The sequence below is a fragment of the Hyperoodon ampullatus genome, assembly GCF_949752795.1.
Source record: "Hyperoodon ampullatus genome assembly, chromosome: 1".
Lineage (NCBI taxonomy): Eukaryota > Metazoa > Chordata > Mammalia > Artiodactyla > Ziphiidae > Hyperoodon > Hyperoodon ampullatus.
Genome location: NC_136914.1, coordinates 186,379,159 through 186,405,941, shown reverse-complemented (window position 1 = coordinate 186,405,941; position 26,783 = coordinate 186,379,159). Strand labels below are relative to the sequence as shown.

The 26,783-nt window shown below is 38.1% G+C and overlaps 1 protein-coding gene across 1 annotated transcript; it reads right to left on the bottom strand.

The window, feature by feature from the left end:
- Positions 1 to 4,525: 4,525 nt before the first annotated feature.
- Positions 4,526 to 22,907, bottom strand: ZWINT (ZW10 interacting kinetochore protein; the record flags this gene model as incomplete). The annotated part of the gene is made up of 10 exons (XM_079705396.1): positions 4,526 to 5,001; positions 12,342 to 12,377; positions 19,216 to 19,298; positions 19,389 to 19,566; positions 19,647 to 19,789; positions 20,320 to 20,376; positions 21,297 to 21,463; positions 21,621 to 21,744; positions 21,911 to 22,001; positions 22,867 to 22,907. The coding sequence occupies 8 exons, from the start codon at positions 22,905 to 22,907 to the stop codon at positions 19,221 to 19,223; spliced, it is 879 nt and encodes a 292-aa protein (XP_079561522.1). The 3' UTR covers positions 4,526 to 5,001; positions 12,342 to 12,377; positions 19,216 to 19,220.
- Between the last annotated feature and the right edge of the window lie 3,876 nt (positions 22,908 to 26,783).

Genomic DNA, 26,783 nt, shown 5'->3' with positions numbered 1-26,783 from the left:
CCATTTACTCATTTTCAAGAGATGCTAGAATAATTGTCATAATACACCAGTGTGGTCTAAAATACCCTTTTTACATAGCTGTCACACATTAATAATGATTCAAAACAACTAGAAACTTACTTCAATTAATAATTCCATTCAACCTAGACTTGTAAATTACTCACAAATTTTTCTCAAAACTCTAAAGAACCTGAGATTTTGTCTTATTTTCAAAGACGAATTTCATCTACCATGGTGTCATGAATGTTGGCAGTAGACACAAGACTCCTTCATCAGAGATTAAGAACTCTATTACTCCCAGAAATAGCAGTAGTCAGAGTACCAACATTTTTCTCGTACTGGTTCCCTAGGCCCTAATTCCCATAGGGTTACGTGGAAAGGACCTGTTGACAGGTGCATACACAGTGAGTTTCATTACAAGGGAGGAACACTGAAGTTAGAGAAACTGAATTATAATGGGCAGTAAACACGACTACCCTTTGCTCTAGATTTTATCTCTATCTTCCAAGACTATAAGCAAACATCCTTTTTGCTCTAAAGGACAATATCATCTCTGTCTTCCAAAGATATTCTCTATGCAAACATCCTTGAAAAGACAGTCAATAAAAAATCAGTTAATTCCTCTGCTCACAAAACATGCAGAAATACAAGAAACCCATAGACAATTTTCTCCCCCCCAAAACATGAAATTAATTCATTCTAAGAGATCATTAGAAATAAACTATTTAGCTGATTTATGCAGATTTAGCAATATATCCAATCAATTCCATTAACAATTCTGGAATTAATATTAATGATGCCAATGAAGAAACACACATAACAGGAATAAGTATGGGAAAACAAAAAGACAACATAAAAGAAGAGACAATTAAATGAACATTAGATTGATACCACTGGGTCTTTCACTTCTGGCCAAGGTAGAGTAACAGGGATAGGAATTACCCTTTCACCTGAAAAAAATTAAAAAACTAGACAAATACATGAAATAATTGTTATTAGACACTATGCATCAGACAATGTAGGGCAGAAATCCTACATTGTGAGAAAAACAATGACATGATCTTTATGGTTGCCTTAACTTACTGTCTCAAGACAGTTTCCAGGCTGTGTCTCAAAGACATAGAACACCCAGCCCAGAAGTCCTCTTGAAATGCGGAGATGGAGCTAGAAATCCAGGGAGGCTAAGGGAGCTAGGGTATACTGGGCAGAATACTGGAGAGGAGAGAACTGTACAAAGAGATACCAGACCTAGAGATGTGAACAAGAGTCCCTCTCATGTCTTTCAATTAGTACTGTACAATGTGTGTGAAGAGACTGCTGGACTCCAGAGAAAAAAAAACACCTGAAAAGAGCAGAGGGAATATCAACAGAGTCACACAGATCTAAGAATAGTTCTTTTTTCCACCAGCCAAACTAGAGAAAATACTCGTCACTTTGGGTTAGGCAAAATTTTCTTATTTACACCAAATGCTTGGTCCATAAAAACAAACTATCGATCAGATAGGATATACCAAAGTCAAGAATATCTATTCTTCAAAAGACAATTAAGAGAAGCATGATCAACATCATAGGCTGGAACAAATAATTTTCAGATATGATATTTAATAAATAACTTGTATTCACATATACAAATACAAAATGAGGAAAACAAAAAACTAATATTTTTTAATGGGCAAATGATTTGAGCTGGTACTCTACCAAATAAGATATATGGATGGCAAATAAGCTCTTGAAAAGATGATCAACATTTTTAGTTGCAAGTTAATTAAATACTAATTAAAACCACCATGACATGCTATAACACTCCTATAAGAATGTCTAAAATTAACAAGATTGATCATATCAAGTGTTGAGGACAAAGAACAACTGGAATTCTTTTACACTATTGTGGGATTGTAAAATGATAGAAACACTTTGAAAAGCAGTTTGTCAATTTCTTCAAATGTTCCAGACACTTCCATATGACCCAACCTGTACACTTATAAGAATTTACCCTTGAGAAATGAAGGCACATGAAAACACAAAGAATTTTTACAAAAAAGATCACAGAATCTTTATTCATAATAGCTAAAAACTAGAAACGACCCATGCAGCATTCCTTTTTATGGCTGAGTAATATTCCATTGTATATATGTACCATATCTTTATCCATTCGTCTGTCCATGGACACTTAGGTTGCTTCCATGACTTGGCTATTATAAATAGTGCTGCTGTGAACATTGGGGGTGCATGTGTAATTTGAATTATGGTTTTCTCTGGGTATAGGCTCAGTAGTGGGATTGCTGGGTCATATGGTAATTCTATTTTTAGTTTTTTGAGGAATCTCCATACTGTTCTCCATAGTGACTGTATCAATTTACATTCCCACCAATGGTGCAAGAGGGTGCCCTTTTATCCACACCCTCTCCAGCATTTATTGTTTGTAGATTTTTTGATGATGGCTGTTCTGACTGGTATGAGGTTATACCTCGTTGTAGTTTTGATTTGCATTTCTCTAATGATTAGGGATGTTGAGCAACCTTTCATGTGTTTGTTAACAATCTGTATATCTCCTTTGGAGAAATGTCTATTTAGGTCTTCTGCCCATTTTTGGATTGTGTTCTTTGATGTTTTGACATTGAGCTGCATGAGCTGCTTGTATATTTTGGAGATTAATCTTTTGTTCTTTTGTTTGTAAATATTTTCTCCCATTCTGAGGGTTGTCTTTTTGTCTTGTTTATGGTCTCCTTTGCTGTGAAAAAGCTTTTAAGTTTCATTAGGTCCCATTTGTTTATTTTTGGTTTTATTTCCATTTCTCTAGAAGGTAGGTGAAAAAGGATCTTTCTGTGATTTATGTCATAGAGTGTTCTATGTTTTCCTTTAAGAGTTTTATAGTGTCTGGCATTACATTTAGGTCTTTAATCCATTTTGAGTTTATTTTTGTGTATGGTGTTAGGGAGTATTCTAATTTCATTCTTTTACATGTAGCTGTCCAGTTTTCCCAGCATCACTTATTGAAGAGGCTGTCTTTTCTCCATTGTATATTCTTGCCTCCTTTATCAAAGATAAGGTGACCATACGTGCATGGGTTTATCTCTGGGCTTTCTATCCTGTTCCATTGATCTATATTTCTGTTTTTGTGCCAGTACTATACTGTCTTGATTACTTTGTAGTATAGTCTGAAGTCAGGGCGGCTGATTCCTCCAGCTCTGTTTTTCTTTCTCAGGATTGCTTTGGCTATTTGGGGTTTTCTGTGTTTCCATGCAAATTGTGAAATTTTTTGTTCTAGTTCTGTGAAAAATGCCATTGGTAGTTTGATCAGGATTTCATTGAATCTGTAGATTGCTTTAGGTAGTAGAGTCATTTTCACAGTGTTGATTCTTCCAATCCAAGAACATGGTATATCTCTCCATCTATTTGTATCATCTTTGATTTGTTTCATCAGCGTCTTAAGTTTTCTGAGTACAGGTCTTTTACCTCCTTAGGTAGGTTCATTCCAAGGTATTTTATTCTTTTTGTTGCAATGGTGAATGGGACTGTTTCCTTAATTTCTCTTTCTGATATTTCGTTGTTAGTGTATAGGAATGCAAGAGATTTCTGTGCATTAGTTTTGTATCCTGCAACCTTACCAAATTCATTGATTAGCTCTAGTAATTTTCTGGTGGCATCTTTAGGATTTTCTAAGTATAGTGTCATGTTGTCTGCAGTTACAGTTTTACTTCTTTTCCAATTTGTACCCTTTTTCTTTCTTTCTTTCTTTCTTTATTTTTCTTTTTGCGGTACATGGGCCTCTCACTATTGTGGCCTCTCCCGTTGCAGAGCACAGGCTCCGGACGCGCAGGCTCAGCAGTCATTGCTCACGGGCCTAGCTGCTCCGTGGCATGTGGGATCTTTCTGTACCGGGGCACTAACCCGTGTCCCCTACATCGCCAGGCAGACTCTCAACCACTACCCCACCAGGGAAGCCCCTCAAGTGAATTTTTGAAAGATCGTTCAAAGAGACTCTGGTTGCCTTCACAGGGCTATTCTTATGTTAGATATACTTAGGATAGCATAGGTTAAATACAAAAGGAGAATCAGAAAATTCCGTTTTATCCTTGTTTTCCTAGATATGGGTTGTTCAGCAAAAACCATCCTCAAAGAAACAAGCAACCACTGCTTGACAAAGTATGTGCAACACTAGGAGTTTGGTGTTTCTTATTCAATAGCACAAGAAGAGTAACACCAATGAGATAGTACGTCATGCAAGAGGGACATCATATGTTAATACAAAATGTCTCAAGGGGTTAGAGAAATTGCGAATCAAGGGACTGAGGACTAAAGTGTGAAACTTTATGGAAATCTTTGGAGGATTTTTACAAGGTTCGAGATTCTTTATCCAGATTTCTGCCAAACACACATACTTCTACGAAGACAGTGATACCTGGAGTTTAGATTTTCAATTTTTCTATACTTTACATTATGCATAATTTCACATACTTACCAATATAGAAAATATTAGATATACTTCAAAAGAGATTGAACAAAACAAGTATACTGTTCATCACAAAACTTTAATATTGTCAAACTAAGACAAACATCCAGGAAGCAAGCATCTTTTAAATTCTAAGACAGTCCTAAGTGAAAACTCTGCTCCTAATACAAAATTTAAAAATGAACCAGGCTGTCATTTAGCTTCTTTACAAATAAACAGGATACTCAGGTAAAAAATAGCAAACTGGGCTTCCCTGATGGCGCAGTGGTTGAGAGTCCGCCTGCCAATTCAGGGGACACAGGTTCGTGCCCCAGTCCGGGAAGATCCCACATGCCGCAGAGCGGCTGGGCCCGTGAGCCATGGCTGCTGAGCCTGCGCATCTGGAGCCTGTGCTCCGCAACGGGAGAGGCCACAAGAGTGAGAAGCCCGTGTACCGCAAAAAAAAAAAAAAAAAAAAAGGCAAACTGTTGATAGCAATCAGTATTACAACAAAATGAGATGAGTTTCCTGTAGTTTCCAGGTGTCTTCATGATTAAAATAAATGACTCCTTAAAAAAATAACACAAAATAAATTAAATTTATAAAGAGAAAATGATGCCTGACTTCACATTTTAGAATATATATAAATGGACATATATTAAAAAAAATATTTAAAGCTCAAGATACCTAGCTAGGAAAAACAAAACACAATATCAAACAGCTCTATAACCTAAATTTCTAAACTGAAATTAAATATTATAACATGCATAACAGAAAATACTATTTTATTGAAAAGCCTTTTAACAAAAACAGTTCCTATAAATTACACCCTAGTTGCTGGGAACTAAGTTTCTACAGATATAAAGACTATAACACAAGGCCAAAATCATTTCATTCATTCCTCAGAGAGTGATGTCAATATCAGTTGTGCAGGCTGTGGCTGGAGGGACCCATTTATCTCCAGCAGGACCTGGATTTCTGAGGAAGGACCTCTGTGACTGGGGAGAGGTAGAAAAAAGGAAAGGAAGCTGACAAGAATATCAAAGTGTCATGTTTCCTGCTGTCTGCTTTGGTACTTCAAAGGAGAACTGCCCACTGCCTCTGGGTGTGCCCCACTTGAGGATTCCCCCTGTGGACACCCCCAAAACCCTAAGATTTTGCTAAGTCCACACCTCCCCAACTCTGCTGCGGACTCCTTGTGACCACTCCCTAGTGCATGTTTAAGAGCCAGTGCCTATAGAAGAAACCACAAACTTGAGCTAGAGCACCACCCTCTGGAATAAAAAAGGTTTCTAATAGCCAGCCTGTTCAGCCATAAGACTCAAAGTAAACAGAGAGCCTTAGTTTAGTAAGATGTCTGCTACTTCAAATGTAAAAGGAGAAATGCATACCTTCAAACACTATGAAAAATCAAGGAAAGATGGTATCACCAAAAGAAAATGATAATTCTCCAGCAATGAAATTCAAAGGCACAGAATACTGCAATCTAACTAATAAAGAATTCTAAATAGTTGTCATGAAGAAATTCAATGAGCTACAAGAAAACCTAAAAAGCAATTCCACGAACTTAGGATTAAAAATAATGAACACAAAGAGTTCTTTATCAAAGAGATTGAAATTAAAAAACAAAACAGAAATTCTGGAACTGAAAAATTCAGTGAATGAGATGAAGAATGCAATAGAAAGCACTGATAACATGAGAGACAGGCAAAAGAAAAAATAAGTGACTTGGAGGATAGGAATATAGAAATAATTCAATTAGAAGAGGAGAGAGAACTGAGAATTTAAAATAGTGAAGAAACTTGAATACTACTCAGCCATAAAAAAGAACGAAATAATGCCATTTGCAACATGGATGCAACTAGAGATTATCTGTAAGTCAGAAAGACAAAGACAAATCCCATATGATATCACTTACATGTGGAATCTAAAATATGACACAAATGAACCTATATATGAAACAGAAACAAAATCAGGAACATAGAAAATAGACTGGTGGTTGCCAAGGGGGAGGGTGGTGGGAAAGGGTAGGAGGGGGAGTTTGGGATTAGCAGATGCAAACTGGTATATATAGAATGGATAAACAAAAAGGTCCTACCGTATAGCAGAGGGAACTATATTCAATATCCTGTGATAAACCATAATGGAAAAGAATATGAAAAATAGTGTATATATATATATATGTATAACTGAGTCATCTGTACAGCAGTAATTAACACAACATTGTAATTCAACTATACTTCAATAAAAAATAAATTTAAATAAATAGTGAGGAAACTCCATGAAAGCTATCATTTTCAATCAGAAAAGCAAATATAGGAATAATTGGTGTTCCAGAAGGAGAAGAGAGGGAGAAGGGAGCAGAATATTTATTTAAAGAAACAAAAGTTGAGAATTTCTCAACCTGGGGGAAGAATTGGACATACAAGTCCAGGAAGGTAACAGAGTCACCTTATTATCTCAGTGCAAAAAGACCTTCTTCTCCAAGACACATTATAATGAAACTGTCAAAAATCAATGACACAGAAAGAATCTTCAAGGCAGGCAGGGAAAAAAAGAATAACCAAAGTAACCTACTAAGAAACCCCCATTAGGGTATCAGCAGATTTCTCAGTAGAAACTTTATAGGCTAGAGGAGAGTGAAATGACATATTCAGTTGTTGAAATATAAAAATTACCAGCCAAGAATGCTTTATCTGGCAAAAGTTATCCTTCAGAGATGAAGGAGAAATAAACGCTTTCCAAGACAAACAGAAGCTGAAGGAATTTAGCACCACTAGACCTAATTTGCAAGAAATACTGAAAGTTCTTTAACCTGCAATGAAAAGATGTCAGTCAGTGACACAAAAACATATAAAAGTACATAACACACTGGTACTAGTGGGGGGAAAGAAAACAGTCAGAATTAGAAAACTGTAAGTTTATATTAGAATGGTGTTTTAACCAGTTAACTATATTATAAGGTTAAAGGAAAAGAATATTAAAACTAACTAATTGTTAACTAATTCACAGCATAAAAAGAGGTAAATTGGGGGAATTCCCTGGTGGTCCAGTGGTTAGGACTCAGTGCTTTCACTGTGGTGGCCTGGGTTAATCCCTGGTCGGGGAACTAAGATCCTGCAAGCAAGGTACTCCCCTGGCAGTCCAATGGTTAAGACTTTGCCTTCCAATGCAGGGGGTGCAGGTTTGATCCCTGGTTGGGGAATGCCTCGTGGTCAAAAAACCAAAGCATAAAACAGAAGTAATATTGTAACAAATTAAATAAAGACTTTAAAAATGGTCCACGTCAAAAAAATATTTTAAAAAAAAGAGGTAAATTGGGACATCAAAAACACAGAGACGTAAAATAACCTTAATAATACTGTATTACATATTTTAAAGTTGCTAAGATAATACATTTTAAAAGTCCTCATTGCAAGAGAGAAGAAAAATTTTTTGTAACTATGTATGGTGACAGATGTTAACTAGACTTATTATGGTGATCAATTTGCAATCTTTATGTTGTATACCTGAAACTAATATAATGTAATATATGTTAATTATATGTCAAACAAACCCAAAACCTAAAAAAGGAGGAGTAGAAGGGCGGAGCCTTTATAGGAGAGTGAAGATAAGTTGTTTTTAGTACAAAATGGACTATTTTATTTATGAGATATTTTATGTAAGCCTAATGGTAACTATAAAATATATTCATAAAACATTAAAAAAGGCGATAACTGAGCATATTACCACAGAAAACCACCAATTTACAAAGGTTGACAGAAACAGAGGGGAAAAAAACAATGGAGATACAAAACAACATAAAGGTAAATGATAAAATGGATTAAAAAAAATAAGACCCAACTATATGCTGCCTACAGAGGACTCATTCAGATCTAAAGACACACATAGGACCCCAATGTTCCTAGCAGTACTATTTACAATAGCCAAGACATGGAAGCAACCTAAATGTCCATTGACAGATGAATGGATAAGGAAGATATGGTACACACACACAGGAATATTACTCAGCCATAAAAATGAATGAAATAATGCCATTTGCAGCACCATGGATGGACCAGAGATTGTCACATGAAGTGAAGTAAGTCAGGCAGAGAAAGACAAATATCATATATCACTTATATGTAGAATCTAAAAAATGATACAAATGAATTATTTACAAAACTGAAAGAGGCTCATAGACAAAGAAAACAAACTTTTGGTTACCAAAAGGGAAACGGGGGAAGAGAAAAATTAGGAGTTTGAGATCAACAGATACAGACTACTATATTTAAAATAGCTAAACAACAAGGACCTACTGTATAGCACAGGGAACTATAGTCAATAACTTGTAATAATCTATAATGGAAAAGAATCTAAAAAAGAATATAAAACTGAATCACTTTGCTATACACATGAAACTAACATAACATTGCAAATCAACTTAAACTTCAATTGAAAAAAAAAGATACACATAAGTTCAAAGTGAAGGAATGGAAGAAAATATTCCATGCAAATCAAAAGAAAGCAGGGGTAGCCATACTTATATCAGACAAAATAGACTTCAAGCCCAAAAGAGTAAGAGACAAAGAAGGTCATTATATAATAATAAAGAGGTCAATAAATTAAGAAGACATAACAATTGCAAATATATACACATCCAACATTGGATCACCTATATATATTAAGCAAATATTAACAAATCTGAAGGGAAAAACAGACAATACAAAAATAGTAGAGGAATTCAATACCCCAATCAGCAACGGATAGATCACACAAACAGAAAATCAACAAAGAAATGTTGGAATTGTACCATACTTTAAAACAAATGGACGTAGCAGACATATATAGAACATTCCATCCAGCACACATTCTTCTCAAGTGCACACAGAACATTCTCCAGGATAGACAATATGACTGGACATAAAACACATTTTAACAATTTTAAGAAGACTGATATCATACTAACTACCTTTTCTGACCACAGCGGTATGAAACTAGAAATCAACAAGAGGAAAGCTGGAAAAATCTACAAATAGGTAGAAACTAAACAGCTACTGGATCAAAGAAGAAATCAAAAGAGAAATAAAAAATTATCTCGGGCTTCCCTGGTGGCGCAGTGGTTGAGAGTCCGCCTGCCGATGCAGGGGACACGGGTTTGTGCCCTGGTCCGGGAGGATCCCACATGCCGCCGAGCGGCTAGGCCCGTGAGCTATGGCCGCTGAGCCTGTGCGTCCGGAGCCTGTGCTCCACAACAGGAGAGGCCACAACAGTGAGAGGCCCGCATACCGCAAAAAGAAAAAAAAAAACTCAAAACAAGTGAAAATGGAACTGTATCATATAAAACCTTATGGGATGAAATATAGGCCAGAAAAACAATGGAAGGATGAATGAAACTAAAATCTGTTTTTTCAAAAAGATAAACAAAATTTACAAGCCATAAGCTAGACTCACTAAGAAAAAGTGAAGACTCAAATAAATAAAATTAGAAATGAAAAAGGAGACATTTCAACTGATATTACAGAAATACATATGATCATAAGAGATTACTATAAACAATTACATGCCAACAAATTAAATTACTGAGAAGTGGATACACTTCTAGAAACACACAACCTACCTACCAAGACTGAATAAGGAAAAAAATCAAAAATCTAAACAGACCAATAACTAGTAAACAGATTACATCAGTAATCAAAAAACCTCCTAAGATTAAAAGTCCAGGACCAGATGGCTTTATTGGCAAATGCTATTAAACATTTAAAGAAGAACTAACACCAATCCTTCTCAAATTTTTCCAAAAAATTGAAGAGGAGGAAACACATTCAAACTCCTTCTATGAGGCCAGCTTTAGCCTAATACCAAAGCCAGGTAAGGACACTATAAGAAAACTATAGACCAATATTCCTGATGATACAGATGCAAAAATCTCCACAAAATATTAGCAAACTGAATTTAAGAAAACATTGTAAGGATTATACATCATGACCAAGTGGGATTTATCCCTGGGATGTGGGGATGGTTCAACACATGCAAATCAATAAATATAATATATCACATTAATAGAATGAAAGATAAAAACCATATGATCATTACAATGGATGCAGAAAAGCTTTTGACAAAACACAACATCATTTCATGATAAAAACTCTCAACAGACTGGGTATAGAAGAAACATACCTCAACATAATAAAGGTCATATACAACAAACCCAGAGTTAACACTATACTCAATGGAGAAAAACTGAAAACTTTTCCACAAAGATGAGGAACACAACAAGGATGCCCACTCTCACCACTCTTATTCAATATATTAGGGGAAGTCTTAGCTAGAGCAATTAGGCAAGGAAAGAAAATAAAATGCATCCAAATCAAAAAGGAAGTAAATTTTTGCTGTTTACAGATGATACAATTTTCTATACACAAAATCCCAAAGAGTCAACCAAAAAACTATAGAAACTTTCAGTAACGTTGAAAGCTATAAAATCAACATACAATAATTGGTAGCATTTCTACATACTAATGATGAAACATCTGAAAAAGAGATAAAGAAACTATCTCATTCACAATAGCATCAAAAACAATAAATACCTAGGACTAAATTTAATCAAAGTGAAAAAACTGCACAAGGAAAAATACATGACTTTGCTGAAAGAAACTGAAGACAAAAACAAATGGAAAGACATTATGTGTTTATGAATCAGGGGAATTAATATTGTTAAAATGTCCATGTTTCCAAAGCCATCTATAAATTCAACATAATTTCCCCATCAAAATTCCAAAGTGAGATCATGTGATCAAATTAAAAGAAAAATATTTTCTCAAATTTAATTAGCTATGCAAATTGTTATAAAAACCAAAATCAAAAAGAAATATTCCAATGGCATACTTCACTGAAATAGAAAAAAACAATTCTAAAATTTGTACAGAACAATAAAGGACCCTAAATAGACAAAGTAATCCTGAGGAAGAAGAAAAAAGCTGGAGTATCATACTTCCTGATTTCAAACTATACTATAAAGCTACAGCAACTAAAAACAGCAGGTGTTGGTATAAAAATAGGCATATTTGCAACAACATAGATGGACCTTGAGGGCATTATGTGAACTGATATAATTCAGACAGAGAAAGCCAAATACTGTACAATATCACTCATACATGGACTCTAAAAAGCTGAACTGGTAAAAACAGAGAGTAGAACGGTGATTTCCAGGGGATATGGGGTAGAGAAATAGTTTGTACCTTGTTTAAAGGGTACAAATTGTAACAAGTAGTAAACAAGCCCTGGAGAGCTAATGCACAAAATAGTGAATATAGACAACAATATTGTATTATAATCATCAAATTTGCTAGGAAACCAGAGCTTAATTATTGTAACCACTAAAAATAAATGATTAATTACGCAACATGACAGAAGTACAAATTATTGCTATAATGACAATCACATTACAATGCATAAACCTATCAAATTAATATGTTGTACATCTTAAATTTATACAATGTTATATGTGAAATATATTTTAATAAAAGAAATAGAATAGTATCTGGCACACAGGTAGTCAGAAATGTTTGTTGATTAGGCATTGAATGAATACTAATAGAAAAACTTATCAGGGAGTTAGTGCAACTCCAAATCTATATGTAATCAACAACTTAGTGTCAAAATATAAAATAGCACACCTTATATGAATATGATTAGGTATCTGCACACAAACACACAAAATTTTAGAAGAACAAGGCAAGACATTTTCAAGAAACTGTGAGCCTTATAAACAAATCCTTACTACCATCTGCCAGACTGTGCCACCTGTTTGAATTAGACAATGTGATTGCTAAATTACATGTACCGTGACATACCAATAACACTGTTGTGCAATATCCCACGCCCCCCCAAAAAAATTATCTTATTTAGATATAAAACAAAGTTTTACCTTCAGGCACATGAAATCCCAGTTTTAGTTTTTCTCCTATACAAGAGATATACAATATTATTAGATTATTGAATTAACTGAATATCTACTAGCCCTTCTTTTCATTGTAATAAAAATTTTTTTTCAATAACTACTTCTACTTCTTGAGATCACCACCACCAGCACCAGCACCACCACACACCAACAGAGTTAAATTTAGCTATTGAATTAGCTCCTGAAAATTCCTGAGATATAGGGGTAGAGATAGGGCTGGAAGAGTAAAATAGAAAATCTCTTATGATACCAGACTTTTTTTTAACCAAATAAGACTTGTCTTATTCTTTTCCAAAAGAATAAGAACTGCCTGTTGCGAGTGCCAAGGGTGACATAGGCACCTAATGGAAAACTTCTCTTACCTTTACATTCCAGGAATCTCTGAATATTGTTCAACATAATTGTTAAAATTAAAATTATGGTAGTCATAGGGTACTGTTTAAAAACCATACTCATTTTCTAATTGATGTGAAGTAGGTCCCTATTCTTTAATATAAACATTTTATATTAAGGTTGAGTTTTTTTCCCCCTCCTATTTTCAATTGTTAATCCCTAAAACCTTGGTAAGTGGAATATTTCTCAGGCACGATGAGTGATTTTCCATTGCTGAAGATGTTTTCCGATGTTCTCAGTCATGAGCCTTCAGTGACTAATGTACCAAAAAGCACTGAGCTCTGGGATAGGTGGTTCATTAGTTTCTAGTTGGTGTGTACTTGTTTGGATTGGTAACTGTCATCATCCATGAATACTAGTATCACTGAACTGCTTTAGTGATTATTTTAGTGGGTATAATATGCAGCTACTAATAACTATGATCATTGTATTATACTTATTTTTAGGTATCAACATTCTAAAATAGAGGTTCCATTCTCCTGCCACTTCAATGTTGCTTTAATATGCTATCTAATTGCCTAAGTGGATTTCAGCTCTTTTGCTGCTGTCATTATAGCAAGTCCCAATAATAAGCAATGGTTAGACAGGGAGATACGTTTACTTCAGGAGGAGGATGAAAGCATTTGTACTGCTTTCTAAATGTGCATTCTGCTCTAAATTCATAAATGTACTCACCAATGGTATGACTTTCTGAGAGTTCTATTGCAATAGATTAAAATGTACTTGAAAATTTTTTACCCAAGTAAGAAATAAAATTTTGATAGGTTTCCTTGGCTTCCAGGTGTAGGCTTTGACTTCCTATAGCCAGCAGGGTAAAGGTAAAAGGCTCTCATGAACTCACTACTCCCATTTCCTCCCTTATATCCTATGCTCCAAGCACTGATTGTCCATTTGCATTCCTGAAATTGCCAGTTTCTCATTTCCTATACTTTACTTATAATGTTCCTTCTGCTTAGTATGCATGATTATCCTTGGTGCCACCAAAACACTTCAATTCTTAGTCCTTAATGACAAACATAATTTTTTGTTAGGATTAGATTTTTCCTTCCTGTCTCTAAATTTAAACTCAGATTGTTTTGTTTTTTTAAATTCTCAGAACTGACATTCAGTAATAGCTGACATTCAATAAATGATGAAATCTGCCTCTGGATAATTTCATTTATTTGAAATTGAGCTTAAGAGGCAGTTCTTTGGGAAATCTTCCCTGAAGATGATCCAATGAACATTTACTAAGTACTTTTAAAGTGTGAAGGTATTGATATATGTTCATTTGTGGATGCAAAGATATATATGTTCCTATAGAGAGGAATCACAGAGAACAAATGGTTATCTGAAAAATGAGGTCAAATATCTGTCATGCAGTCACTCTCACTTCCTCCAGCTAATCTACATTATCCCTGCCAATTTTATATGTGTATGCATACACACACACACACACACACACACACAAATGTTATCTATTTTATGACTAAATTCCTCAACTAAATTTACCATCTCTTTCCTTTTCCCCTTCTTTCTCATGTTGAAAATGACATACTGGAACAAAGTTAGGCATTTCAGTCATCATCAAGAGTAGAGTTTTCAACCAAGAAATTAGTATATCTTGCCCAAAACTCTATTATCTTCATATAATATCTTCACTTGGAGTAACCAAATGAAACAACCAGAGATAATGCTGAACTTCAGTAAATAAATTCTTGCAAATTGTTTTTTATTTCTAGAATACCTGGCCAGGTAAATCCAAGGCTTACATATATGGAGACTGTGGACAGGACCCTGCCCCTAAAGAGAAGTATTTTCCCTCAAAGACACATGTAAAGCATAACTTCTTGTCTACTAAGTTACATAAACAGGACAAAAATTTAATACACCTAGTATTTTTATTAATAAAACTGTTTATGATTGGTTATTAAGATTAGACCTGAAGTTTTTGCAATATAATTTCATAACATGGAGACTCTATAGGATATTTTAAACAAACTTTCATAAAATAAACCCTATTTTGATTACTCCAACTTGTGTTTGTTTTTCCTAACATTATCTTTAGTACATAAAAAATCTGTGCACTAGAACACATATATATGTTATGGTTTATTTCTTTTATAATGCATATTTGTGATAATCTTTTATTTCCAAAAGTTCTGTCACCACCTGAAAGAATATTTCTAGATTTTCCCCTTCTTTTTTCTATCTCAAAACATGATTTTAGGTACACAGTAATCAACTCATTTAAATAATTATCACATGGGTATAATTACTATAAAATGTATGATGAAGTGAATTATGCATAGGTGTGCTTGCTAAAGTTCATTTGACAACTTAAAATTTAGAAATGCGTTTGAATATGGCATCTAAAATTGCAGAGCTCCATAAAGATTAACAAGTTTTTTTATAACTATGTCAACAGTTACACAAATTCAATTTAACAACATAAAAAGAATTTACCCCCCCCCCCCGCTCCATGACAGTTTAAAAAGGCCTCAAGATGTTGATTCCTGAGACTATAGTTTTCAGACTTAATGCCTAGGTTATTCAGGGTTTCAAGAGCAAAGTGTGTCAAAACTCACTAAATTTTTCAGAGCCTAATGTTCAAAGTATCAAAAGGGTCATTTAAATACTGTGCTGGGAATAATAAGGAAACTAGTTGATTTAATACCACACTGTTTATATTTTAAAACTTACACATATTTGGCCCAAAGAGGAGACGTAAAAATTGTAATATAAGAAGTTGCATAATTCTATAAGACAGGATGGGATTTATTAAGGACAGAAAGATTCTAAAATGGGAAGATAGTTTTCTATCTTCAGGGTAGAATATTTGAAATGAGCTTAGTTTCACAAATTTCAAGATTATAAAGATAGAATGAGGGGGATTAACTTTGCTGAAACTATCCAGATGTTTGTAAGAGGAAAAAAACAAATCTACTCTCACTTTGGAGACTTGAACATACCCCTCTCAGAAGATGATATTCAGAAAATAAAAAATAAGTATATAGATGATATAAACAAAAACATAACAAGCATAATCTAATAAACATAAAAAAGTACATATGACAGTTCTAAAACAGACATTCGTTTAAAATCAACATGAAACGTTAAAAAAAAATCACATTCAAGGCTACAATTGCTTCCCTCATTAAATTTCAAAGTTTTATTACATAGATGACATTTTCTGACCAAATTAGAATAAACTTAAAAAGATTATCCTCTCATATAGAGTAAAATATTTCAAAATTATTTTTCTAAGAAACTCATGAAGCAAAGAAATAATTTTAATAGGAAATTCTATGAATTGAATGACTGTGAAAATACTAATAGGAAGCCAGAAGAAATTTATAGCTTTAAATGTTTATTTGAGAAAACAAACAAAGATCCAAATACACAAGTTTATTATCTGATAAAAATAAAGAGTTTACCAAAAAAATACATATTCTCTACCTAAAAACAGAAGGTAGAAAATGAGCAAGATATATGACACAAGTCAATGAAACAGAACAAAACATACAATAGCAAATCACAAAAGCCAATCTTTCAGTATTTGAATATTTGAAAATGAATGAAAATCTGAAGGGATGTATAAAGGAAAAAATCAGTAAAGCACAAAAAAAGTATCAGGAATATAACATTAGGCCATCTTAAAACAGGCTGCAGATTTAGATTAAAAAGATTACGACAACTTCATACCAACTTAAAAAGACTAGAAATGAAAAATTCCTAGAAAAAGTTGACAATACCTAGAAAATATGAAACTAGAAAAAAATCAACAAAATAATGTTTAACCATAATAATGTTAAACAAAATTATCTTTAAAAAAGGAAAACATTGGGCTTCCCTGGTGGCGCAGTGGTTTAGAGTCCGCCTGCCGATGCAGGGGACACGGGTTCGTGACCCGGTCCGGGAGGATCCCACATGCTGCAGAGCAGCTAGGCCCGTGAGCCTTGGCCGCTGAGCCTGCGCTCCGCAACAGGAGAGGCCACAACAGTGAGGCCCACGTACCGTAAAAAAAAAAAAAAAAAAAAAAAAGGAAAACATTATTCTTAAAGAGAATAGAAAAATAAAGTTTTCCTATTGATTTAACAGAGTAAGCTTAATTTTCACTTTAAGTTATCAAGAAGACTTCTGGTCAAGACAGAGCAACAGTGTCTTGACTGTGCTGATTCACTGCCTAGTCTCCCCTCCACCCCCACTCTTCACTGGTTTCTGTGTCCTTCCCTTCAATAGAAAAGAGGAAGAGAAAAAAACCTGGCAGGCAGCAGGGCCTTTTCAGCAGCTTCTGTGGACTCACAGATTTCCATGTCTTTGTGTAAGAGATCACAATTTCCCAGGGGTAGTATTCCTCCTTGCACACATCTACCTTGTGCAAGTATCAATAAACAAGGATAGTCTTTAAGGGACTAACAGAGGGCTGAGAAGAGCTGGAAGCTGAAGTCCATCTTCTATCTGATAGCAAGTCCCAATTCCTGAGCTTGTCAGTCAAGACACTTCTGGCCAACTTGAGGCTCCAGACACATGGGCAATTCAAGGGCTTTGAACATAACAGATAATCAAGCCTCCCCTCCTCTTTGGCCTCAGTGTGTACTGATGCATTTCACACTCCTTGAGAGAAATCTGGTTCCCAGAAGTTTGCAGTCCTCTGCATTTGATTACTGTACATCTGCCCAATCTCCTTCCCCTGTCCCTGGCTTGGAGTATCTCAGGGTATTATCCTTCACCCCCATCTTGGTGGGCGCCATGTGAGTGTCTTCTCTTCCCTGCTGACTTTCTGACAGCCATAATGTATGCAAAGATAGGGAAACTCCACAACATTCCAACCCACACCCCAGTGTCCCTTAGTAGACACTCCTTTCCTGGGGTGGATATATATATATGTGCTCTTGCTCTCTCGTTTGTGCTGCAGACATTTTGGAGAACATGAGACTAGAAAGGAAATGAGACTGTAGGAGTAAGGGAGCCCACCCAGTAGGAGGGAGGGAAAAATGGGACTGGATATTTGGGTTACTAGAAGGCTACAACAGCAACCATGTGGGAGGGAGGGGTATGAGTAGATTGAGGAAGCCACTCTGTGGACATTTGTGTGCTCCCTGGTGGAGTATCCTCAATCCCCTCTGAGCCCAAAGACCTCTGATAATTATCCTATTTCATACGTAAAAAATGGGGCCAACATATTTCAAAAGACAATTTGAGAGAAAACTAGGGACACCTTAGTAAAGCAGGGCAAACCATCGGAATGCACAAGGATCTCAATCTCCACCTGAGAGAAGGTGACCCAGTCTGAGACAGAACAGGGAACACTGACTCTTAAAACTTTCTCTCACCAAAAACAAAAGGCCCCAGTGTCTTTCTCATGGGGATGTTTAGGTCTTTCTCATGGGGATGTTTAGGTCTTTCTCTCACATGAAGGTCCTTTTCTCATACGGAAAATGAGTTTTCTACTCTCTGAGAACTCTCATTTTTCTCTCTTTCTCTCTGAAGTAGCAGTTTCCACAATTCCAATCAGGAATGTAATCTCTTTCTCAAACACAGTAGTGCCCGCCCCTGTCCACACACCCAGCGACAGACACACAGAGGAATGGAGACTGAAAGCAACAAACAAAGACACAGAAACACAAATAGAAATACTGACTCATAGACACAGGCCAATATACACAGATAGGGGTCTCTATACTCTCACTATTGCTCTTCATTGTATTACTCTGTTTTAGTTTGCTACCCTGTTTTAACACACCCTGAAATCATCCTATTTATCTTTTCAATTGTTCATTCTCATTATGCTCCATGTAGGCAGGGACTGGTCAGATAAGCCCACTGATGTAGCTCCAGTTCATAGCAAGGGACCTGGCACAAATCAGAGATTCAGTAAACATTTGGATCAGTAATTAAAATTATCCTCCCACATCTAATCACCTGCATAAAGCATTCACCTTCTCCCTGAATTAAACTCAGCATGTTTGTAGTACACCCCTTTGGGCATGCAATCCCTGATGCCCCAGGCCAGGTCCCTTCCCCATCTGTACCCTCCCTATTCACACCAGTCCCAGCACCTATCTTGTTGCTGGCCTATGAGTGTGGTTCTTCCCACCAACATATGAAGATAAGTGGACGAACAGGTAGCTGAGAGAACTCCAGGGCTTTTAATAAACAGAATCCAGAGCCTGCCCCGACCTGGTATGTAGTCAAAAATCAGGCTGCACTCAAGGAATTTAAGTCCATCCTGCAATGTGGGTGAGGCCAGAGAGCTGGGGAAGAGGAAGAGCGGGATTAGCCCAGGGTAGGCTGGGCATGGGGATAATGTACAAAACTTCATCCATAAGATAAACTCCTTGCTCCTCCCCATGTCCCATCCCCTCCATGAATAGGGGAGCACAGAAACAGAGACAGATAGACCAGAGACCCTCTCTCCTGCCATACCTACAGTCCAGGGACACCATGGTCTGAGTCGGAGTCTGACCTGCTCTAGGATCCTTCCCCATGTTGCTGTCTCCCAGGAAGCCATGGTAAGCCTGTATCTCCAGCAGGCTGTGGGTTGTTGGCCTTGGGGAGACAAGGTATGAGCAGTGAGTAAGATTTATCTCCCAGCTTTTCTCTCTGCCTCCCTGCCCAACTGTTCCATCTTTCATTCACCTTGGAGGACACACATTCATCTCTCCCCATGGTGTCTCGAATGTTCTGCTCCTGGGGCTGGGTCAGCTGCTGGGGCTTATCCTTAGGAAGATCCAGCTCTTGTGGCATCTCTGCCTCAGCCTCATGGAATAGCAGCTTACCCTGAAGGGTGTATAGCAGGTGGAGGAAGGTCTGGTACCTGGAAGGAAGAGGTGGGTGTGAAGAGAGGGAACCTTAGCTGAACCACCCTGGGTCTGTAGCCCATGCTCCCGGCCTCACCTCTGCAGCTTGTACTGCTCCTGCCCTGCCTGCTGCTTCAGGGTTCCAAGTTCCTGATATAGCCGTTCAAGCTCCTGCTGAGTTCCTGTCTGACGCTCCCTCAACTCTGAAGAAACCACTGCCAGATGCTGCAGACGCTTCTCCTACCAGGAGTGAGAATGTAGACACGGTTCCTCAGATGCTGACGTCTTAGAGCCACTTCCCCAACCCCTACAGCCTAGACCTAGCTGGGGGTTCAGACACATAGATGGAAAGAGGGACTCTACTCACTTTAGGCAGGACCAGGGGCTTAGAAAAAAGGAAGGATCAGAATGTATTGTTACAAGGTGAGGCATTCTGGAGAAAAGGAGCACAAAAATGATGATAACACTTATTTAGTTTGCTATGTGCCAGGCACTATTTTAAGCACTTGCTGTACCAATTACTTAATCATCATAATAACTCTATAGAGTAGATGCTATTATTTTCTTCTTTCACAGATGAAGAAACAGAAGCAGAGAAAGTTAGGTGACTGCCCAAGGTCATGCAGTGGTAAGTGGTGATGCTAGGATTCAAGTCCATGTTGGTACCCATGCTATAATGCAGGAGGAAACAGAATAAAGGTTTTCTAGAACTTGGCCCATACAATAGCATGGTGGTGAGAAGAGGTATTTTCCTAGGTGAATGGACCTACCTGTTGTAGCTGCCACTGCTTCTGGACTATTCTGAGTTTTTCCATGGCCACTTGCTTCTGCAGGTAAGCAAAGGAGGGGAACAAGGAGAGGAGGAGTGCATTTTTATGTTTGGATTTCATTTTTTTTTTTTTTACAGTAAGTCTTTGTTGGTTATCTATTTTAAATATAGCAGTGTGTATATGTCAATCCCAAACTCCCAATCTATCCCTGGCCCCCACCCTTCCCCCTGGTAACCATAAGTTCATTCTCTAAGTCTGTGAGTCTGTTTCTGCTTTGTAAATAAGTTCATTTGTATCCATTTTTTTTTATATTCCACATATAAGTGATATCATGATATTTGTCTTTCTCTGTCTGACTTACTTCACTTAGTATGATAATCTCCAGGTCCATCCATGTTGCTGCAAATGGCATTATTTCATTCTTTTTAATGACTGAGTAATATTGACGGATGAATGGATAAAGAAGATGTGGTACAGGGGCTTCCCTGGTAGTGCAGTGGTTAAGAATCTGCCTGCCAATGCAGGGGACATGGGTTCAAGCCCTGGTCTGGGGAAGATCCCACATGCCGGGGAGCAACTAAGCCTGTGCGCCACAACTACTGAGCCTACACTCTAGAGCCTGTAAGCCACAACTACTGAGCCAGTGTGCTGCAACTACTGAAGCCCATGCGCCTAGAGCCCGGGCTCTGCAACAAAAGAAGCCACCGCAATGAGAAGCCCACGCACCGCAGTGAACAGTAGCCCCCGCTTGCCACAACTAGAGAAAGCCGGCGCGAAGACACGAAGACCCAACACAGCCAAAAATAAATAAAAATAAAATAAATAAATTTTAAAAAAGACGTGGCACATATATACAATGGAATATTACTCAGCCATGTGGTTGGATTTTAAAAGACAGCCAGTGGGTCCAACCCAGCATGTTCACCCTTTTCCTCCTCCTCTCTGCCTGCCCTCTCCTCCCCTCATCCTTGGTTCACCTTGGCCTGGAGTTGTTCAAGGGCCTCCTGGAGCTTGGCCTGCTTCCTTTGGGCCTCCTCCACCTTGGGCAGTGCCTGGGTCAGGGAACTTGTGATGGCCTCCACGTGCTCTTGGTAGGTGGCCTTCAGCTCTTTCCATTGCCCTTTGACTTCAATTGCCTTCTGCCCTGAGAAGAGCCAAGAGTGAGGGAATAAGTGAAGTTGGCCCACCTGCCTGCAACACTGGGGCTTCAGTCTTCCCGTCAGCCAAACAGCTGACTTGACTGATGTCCCTCTTCCTTCTTCACTCAGGGAAGCCCCTATTCCAACCCCCTGCCCACTCACGGCTCGTGTCTTCAGAAGCCAAGGGGTTCAGGTCCTGGGCAGTGCCTTCCTGAACCAAGAAACTCTGCAGGAAGTCTACTACTTGAAGCTGGCTGCAGAGGAGCTTGTCTTTCTTCCGGGAGTCCTGTTCAGAGGGAGGGTGGATGCAGGTAACATTCTTACCTCCTTGTACTATAGGCCAACAAGGTTACCTTCCAGTCTGCTCACCATTATCGCTGCCCAGTATCTCAATAGGAGGACCCAGGAGCAGTCCCTGGCTTGTGAAAGGCTAGCTCCCATCTTGTACGTACCATCACAAACTCAGCCAGGATCTGCACCGGCAGTTCTGCCTCCTCCTGAAGACCTATAGGCTCCAGGATGTCTGCCACCTTGGCCAGGGCCCTGAAGGGGAAAGAAAACAGGAAAAATTGCAGACTCCTGGGGTCCTAGTTCTAGTCAATTTGTGTGCACGTGAACATATGTGATTATGTGTATTAATGCTGAGTCTTGTCCTGCCTAGCACAGGCTTGAAGGGCCATCTGGGACCAACACTGGTGTCTGTATGGAAGACACATGGAGGTAGTAAGTGCCGTGAAGAAAAATAAGCAAAGCAAGGCGAATAGGAGTGTGGGGAAGGAGCTGTGATTTTAAATAGGGAATGTCTCACTGAACAGAAACCGTTTGAGTTTCTGAAATCAGTCATGGAGATATACAGGGAATGGGGGAGCCCCGCCACGCAGAGAACACAAGCCTGGGGGCAGGGTATCAGAGTACTGGAGGAGGAGCTAAGGACGGGGGCTGGATCCCTGGGTCTAGGCTCTCCAGAGTTCTCCCTTGTTAGCGGCCGAAGCACTCCATTAGGAGGCGGGGATGGGGATAAAATAACCCACCGGGAGAGTGTGTGTTGGACAGGGGTGACAGAAATTGAATGGTCCTAGGGGTGGAAAGTCTCCTGTTAGGATGGTCGATCTGCGTGCGAAGAGATATGGAGGGTTGACAGGGATGGAACCGTCCCCTTTCAGGACACACCTCTGGGGGGTGTGCGTACGTGGTGGGGGACGGACAGTCCCTCATAGCCCTTACTCCTGGAAAGAGGCAACCATCACCTCAGGAACCTAAGACTGGGGGGCTGGGGTTAGGATCACTTCATGGCTTAGTCGACCCGCAACCGCTGTAAGGGGTGGAGGGGAATTACTGATTTTACTTGGGACCGCGCAAGGTCCGCCCCAGCCCGCCCCCCGGATGCCACCTGGCGAGACACACTTACTCTCGGGCAGCAGCCTCCGCCTTAGTCTCTGCCACCTCCATCCTTCCCCGGGCCGCGCTTCAGTTCTAACCTCCGTCCACTTTGGGCCCGCCGCGAACCGCGCGCCGGGACAGGCAATAGGATGTCCTGTCAGTGGGCGGGAATCAAGGACCATTGGGCACTCTCATTGGCAGGCGCAGATCGGCGCGTTGGCGCGCCCCGTTGTTTGGCGCAGGCGCAGTTGTTGCTGAGCCCTGCAGGCGCGCAGAAGTTCTACGCCTGCGCAGTAACCCGTAGGCGGTGCTGAGGCGTGGAGGTGCGGCTTGAGCTCTCTCAGCGGTGCTCTGCCTAGTTCTCAGACTAAGAGGAAAGACCTTTGCTCTGTTTGGCTTTTCAACTCTGAGTTACCTTTATTAAAAAAAAAAAAAGAAAGAAAAAGAAAAAAAATCTGCTCTTGAAGGAGAACGCTGGGTCTGCCTTCCGAGACACTTGGCATTAATAACTGATAACCGATCCTGGAGACTGAGGAAACAAATATCAGCTGAAAATGCTTACAGCCTTTAAAAGATTTTCCAGGATGCGGGTTTGGGAGGAAAACCTAAACACAGCCCAGCGAAATGCCTGCGTTGACCGGTTGGAGCCGAAAGTTTGGGGGAGACCAAGGCAGGTAATGTCCTCTAGAGTATAGCAGAAAGGAGAGGGTTGCTCAGAGAGAGAACTCGGAGTTCTGTAGAGTTTTCTCCAGTATTCTGCTGAGTTCTGAGCATCTTGTGTTTGAGGAAACTACCCCCAAGGGGTTTTAAGGATTCCCAGAGATCACTTAGGGTCAGTAACTCCTTCCACCAATCAGGCTGGAAAACTTCATAATCCATGGGGCGTTGGTTAGCGTACACAGACAGGTTTTGCCTTAGTAGCAGGGCATTAACCTAGACACCTCACGCCTCTAGTGCCACCTAACAAATCTTAAAAGCAAAGCCCAAGTGGATCAAACGGTTAACATCATTTAAGTATATGATAGACCAAAGTTAAATAATATTTATAGAAATGCAAAAATGTCCAGCAACCAGTAAGGTGCAGTTCACAATGTCTGACATCCAATTAAAAACTACCAAGCTAGAAAGAGAAGAACAAATACTGTATGTCAACGCATATATATGGAACCTAAAAAAATGGTACTGATGGACCTAGAGGCAGGGCAGGATTAAGACACAGACATAGAGAACAGAGTTGAGGACACAGTGGGGGAAGGGGAAGCTGGGACAAAGAGAGAGTGGCATGGACATATATACACTACCAAATGTAATATAGATAGCTAGTGGGAAGCAGCCGCATAGCACAGGGAGATCAGCTGGGTGTTTTGTGACCACCTAGAGGGGTGGTATAGAGAGGGTGGGGGGGAGGCTCAAGAGGGAAGGGATATGGGGATTATGTATATGTATAGCTGATTCACTTTGTTATAAAGCAGAAACTAATAATTGTAAAGCAATTATACGCCAATGAAGATATTAAAAAAAAAAAGCTTGCAAAAAAGCAGGAAAGAAAACCCATGTTTAGGAGAAAAATCAATCACTGTTCAGAATAGAAATAGATGCTAGAATCAGCAGACAAGGGTTTTAAAACAGTTATGTTCAAAAAGATAAGCAGAGGTATAATCAAAAAGATAAGAGATAAGGATATGGAAAAAGTGGGCTGCTCATGTTACTGGTAGGAATGTAAAATGGTGCATCTGCTTTTGGAAAACAGTTTAGCAGTTTCTCAAAATGTAAAACATATAGTGACCATATGAACCACAATTCCACTCCTAGGTATATATCCAAGAGAAATGAAAACATGCTCATAAAAACTTGTACACAAATATCCATAGTGCAGCATTATTTACAAGGGCTGAAAAGTAGAAACAACCCAATTCCCTTCAGCTGGTGAATGGAAAAAACAAAAATCTACATCCATTAAATGGGATATTTTTCAGCAATAAAAGAGAATGAGGTACAAATACATTCTAAAACATAGATGAGCCTCGAAAACATGCTAAGTGCCAGTTGAAAGAGAGCAGATATTGTATGATTACATTAATGTGACATGTCCAGATTAAGCATATCTGAAGAAACAGAAAATAGATTAGTGGTTGCCAGGGCTGGGAGCTGGCACGGGAATGGGGGGAGGTTGCTAGTGTATGGGGAGAGACTGCAAATGGACATGGGGTTTCTTTTACTGGGTAAATAAATGAAAATGTTCTAAAATTAGACTATAGAGAAGGTTGCACAATTCTATGCAAAAAAAAAAAACCAGTCAATTTACACTTTAAATGGATCTCAATAAAGCTCTGAAAAAAGTCAATCAGAAATATGAAACATGTAATAAAGACCTAAATCAAACCTGTAGAGGTGAAAACTGTAATGTGACAGATGAAATTAAATGGAATTAATAGCAGATTAAACATTGCATAATAAGAGATAAAAGAAATTGAAGACATAGTCTTATAAACTAACACAAATAGTAGAAAACTAAAACATAAAAAGAACAAAGCAACAGTGAGCTGTGGTACAATTTCTGACAACCTATGCTTTCCATAAAGGATCTTTTTGCTTGACTGAGTCCTTCCTGCTTGATGAGTCTACTTTTTAGAACTTTCTAAATATTCTTCATATACAATACAGTGGAGAAAATAAATGACACTTTCTGAAAGGTACATTTGATTGGAGTAACAAGGATTGACTATCAATCTCTTTATGTTTGAAGGTTTGGGTCCTTTTGATCTATTTATCACAAATTCCCACAGAAATACTGCCTTTTGAATAAAATCCTTTTCAAATGTATGAAATGACCTCACCTCACATCTAAATTTAAATATTTTAGGGTAAACTGAAGACCAAATCATTAAAAGAGCAAACAATAAATAGCAAATCAAAATGACATACTGCAAGTTGAACTTGAATGCAAGTTGACTTTGGACTATACATAGCACAAATTTGCCAGCTCTGGGAAATTCCCTGGAGGTCCAGTGGTTAGGACTCTGTGCCCTTCCTGCCAAGGGCCTGGGTTCAACCTCTGGTCGGAAATAAAATCCCACAGGTAGCGCGGCATGGCCAAAAACAAAAACAAACAAACAAACAAAACCCAAATTTGCCAGCTCTGTTTAACCTTCCACTTCGCTCTGATTTATAGAGATCTGACCTAGAATTCTAATGAAAATTACTATAGATAATAAAAAAGTATGATTCCAAGTTTCCTCCTCTTTCTGTGTTTTCTAATCCACAAGCCATAGCCACATGTGGCTATTTAAATTTAATTACAGTTAAATAAGATTAAAAGTTTATTTTCTAAGTCACGTTAGCCACATTTCAGTGCTCAATAGCTATGTATGCCTAGTGTCTGCCATACTGGACAATGCAAATTTTAGAACATTTCCATCAATAGAAAGTTCAATTGGACAGTGATGATTCATAAACTTTTAGGTACATTAGATACATACATCCTGTAATTTATGTACAAAAAGTTTACATTAATTTCAACAAAACCAACAGGGTAAAAAAAAATCCCATAGCTTAAAAAAGTCACATTTGCAGTAAATAGGTTGCAAGTGTATAAATTGTATATGTTTTTAAATTTAAAGAGTTCTTGTTTGCAGCTTATCAAACTCTAATGCCCTCCATAAATTATATTAAAAAATTTTGTGTTGCTCAGCTGATCTTCCCCTTTTGTAGAAGGTAACAGCACAACCAGGAAGGATGTAAAGCAAATTCCCTTAAGCATATAATTGATATGGGTATTATATTTTCATTTATTAAGGTGGAAACATCTATTCAGTCATTGAACAAGTGGAAAATGTTTTAAAAAGCATATGTTCCTAGAAATAGAAAATTCCCTCACTCATTTTGACACTTTCTTTGTGTAGTGCATGTGAAACAGTTCTGAAAATAGCACTTAAATTAACACGC